The sequence below is a fragment of the Cajanus cajan genome, chromosome 6 (genome assembly GCF_000230855.2).
Source record: "Cajanus cajan strain Asha chromosome 6, NIPB_CcT2T_4, whole genome shotgun sequence".
Lineage (NCBI taxonomy): Eukaryota > Viridiplantae > Streptophyta > Magnoliopsida > Fabales > Fabaceae > Cajanus > Cajanus cajan.
In genome coordinates, this window is record NC_138522.1 from 54,056,563 (window position 1) to 54,059,261 (window position 2,699).

General features: G+C 26.8%; 1 protein-coding gene across 1 annotated transcript; it reads right to left on the bottom strand.

Annotated features, from left to right (window-relative positions):
- Window positions 1–478: 478 nt before the first annotated feature.
- Window positions 479–994, bottom strand: LOC145958766 (uncharacterized). Its single transcript, XM_083076305.1, has one exon. The coding sequence runs from the start codon at window positions 992–994 to the stop codon at window positions 479–481; it is 516 nt and encodes a 171-aa protein (XP_082932431.1).
- Window positions 995–2,699: the final 1,705 nt, after the last annotated feature.

A 2,699-nucleotide genomic window follows, 5' to 3' on the forward strand; every position in this document is an offset into this window, starting at 1 on the left:
ATCGGTTAACTTGAAACCGATTTCTCAACTACGTTATTTTGTTTTTTTTTTTTTTGGTTTTTGGTTTTTTTTTTCGTTTTTGTTTTTGTTTTTTTCGTTTTTGTATTTTTTTTTCGTTTTTGGTTTTTGTTGTTTATTTTTTTTTTCGTTTTTGTTTTTTTTTTGTTTTTGGTTTTTGTATTTTGTTTTTTATTTTCGTTTTTGGTTTTTGTTTGTTTTTTTATTTTTATTTTGTTTATTCAGATTTCTAATTTTTTATTTTCGTATATTAATTTTAAATATTCAGTTTTTTTAAATTTTTTTAGTATTTTCAAATAAAATAATTTAGTTAAGTTTGTAGAATAAAAATAAATAATGAAATAATTATTAATTAAATAAATAATGAAATAAATATTAATTAAATTTTTTAACAAAAGATAAAATATTTATATAAAATACTAGAAAACAAAATACAATATTTGGAAGGTTTGATGACATTTTAAGGTTGATGACTTGAACTTCCTTGACGGTAAGGACATTTTTTCTTTGAGTGACCTACATTTCTGCAAAGAGAACATCTTTTTTGTTGTCCTGGTTCAACCATATCCATTTCAGTGCGTATTCTGAATGATTTTGGACGACCTTTTTTATTTCTAATCTTTTCCAGATTTGGTATGATTTGCGGTTCTTCACAATCCGGCCAATAAGATTCATTAGGCAGTTCACCAAATAATTCGTTATACACATTTGAAACATATTGTAATGTGTATACCGGATCTATGTAAGATTTATAATCGTGGTGAACATGCTTACATGCAGCAACAACATGGGAGCATGGCATGTGTAGCTTTTGGAATTTTTTACAGTCACACCAATTGTCATGTAGTCTAACCGTGAAAGTTCCAGTAGGTTGTGTTTCCCTTGGGTTAATGGTCTCTTGCACCAAAAAACGTGTACTGTGACGATCAAAATCGAGGACATGATGAGTATTAGCCTTTGATTCTGCATCTCTCATGGCCCTATTCATTATTTCCGTATAAACTTGGCCAGCTCTAAGTTTAGCATCGACTTCCTTCTCCCTTTGGATGAATAAGGCATTACATCTCACTGCAAATCTTTACATGTTATAAAAATTGAAGGTGAGAAATCGGTTCCCCCCAACCGATTTCTCACCTTAAATAGTAAATGGGTCATTTTGATAAATAAAATGGGGGTGAGGTTATTCAGAAAAAAAAAATTAATATATTAAAAAAAAAGTCTACATCTTGCTCGTTTATGTGAGATTATACACATCAATGGGCTTCCACTCTCATCTATAAATCGTTAAGTAATTAAAAAAGAATTATAGAAGTCAATGCAAATGTCAATGCACCTGCACACATGCGAGCATGTGTTGTTGTATATACTTCACATGGATGGGGTGTTAGGGTCTCGTGGTTAAATTTTAAAAAAAATAATTTTTATTAAAAGATCTCATAAATGGAACAATCATTGTTTCACGGATCATACACTTATTAAAAATCACACTAAAAATTTAGAATTTTACCTTTAATGCGTGCTTTAAGGATTTCTATTAATGATATTATTTGCATGGAGTATTATCTATCTTTAACTATTGAATATTAAAAATATGGTACTTTATTTAGTTCACGCAAATAACACTAAAACGAGTTTAACCATAAAGAGAATAAGAGTAGTTTTGTGAGAATATACAAAATTTTAATTTTTACATTATTGGTAAAGTTAGAGTAATGTATCTTTTTATGGACAATTATTTAACTTAATTTGTATTCTTATTGGATTTGTGTAACACACATCCAATTTCTAATCCAATTTAATTAAATTTATTGTCAATTAATTAAATTTTATTTAATTAATTAACCATTAAATTAAATCTCATTTAATTTAATTTGTCTCAAATCTTAATGTATATGGCCATGTAGGTTCTTAATTAAGCAACAATAATATTAAAATATCATATCAAATACAATATTAAATATTATAAACAAATATTGATATCTAACAATGCATCATTGTCACTCGAATTAATAAAAAAAAATCAGTAATCTGATTTCAACCTTCAGCAACCATATAATTATTGTAATATAATTTATTGCTTAGTTTATATGTTTTTTATTAAACATGAGACATAAAAGTGTCATTTTCGTTAAGTTAAATCATATGTTTCTCGTTACTAAATTGACGTTTAAACACAAATAGTTATCATAATTAGTTAGATTATTAGACTATTTGACATATATATATATATATATATATATATATATATATATATATATATATATTTTTTTTTTTTGAAAGATCCACCGACCTGAGACGAAGAGAAAGAAAGGTCTATCTATTTTTTTTTAGTTATTCAGTTAAACCAATGATTCGTTATTGGGGCAGATAACAACAACCATCTCATATGGGAAAAGCCATCTTTTTCTCAACAATATCTTTGTCATTTGATCCAATAACGTTTCATTAGATAGGAACAAATTTGATAAATATTGATAACTCTCAAATAAAGTATTAGAACGGAAAAATCTATTAGATAATGAACTATTGGCCCTAAGCCATCTCTGGCAATGAATCGACAATTCAAAATGTTTTTCTTGCGTATTCTTGATAAACCAGTGTTTATATATAGATGTAGGAAGATCTGTTTAGGAAGTAAGAAGTTCCCTTGACATCTCTTCATCTGTAAAGAATTATCGATG

Excerpts from the sequence above, each read along its gene's own strand:
- LOC145958766 (XM_083076305.1), bottom strand. The coding sequence starts at position 994 with ATGAGAGATGCAGAATCAAAGGCTAATACTCATCATGTCCTCGATTTT.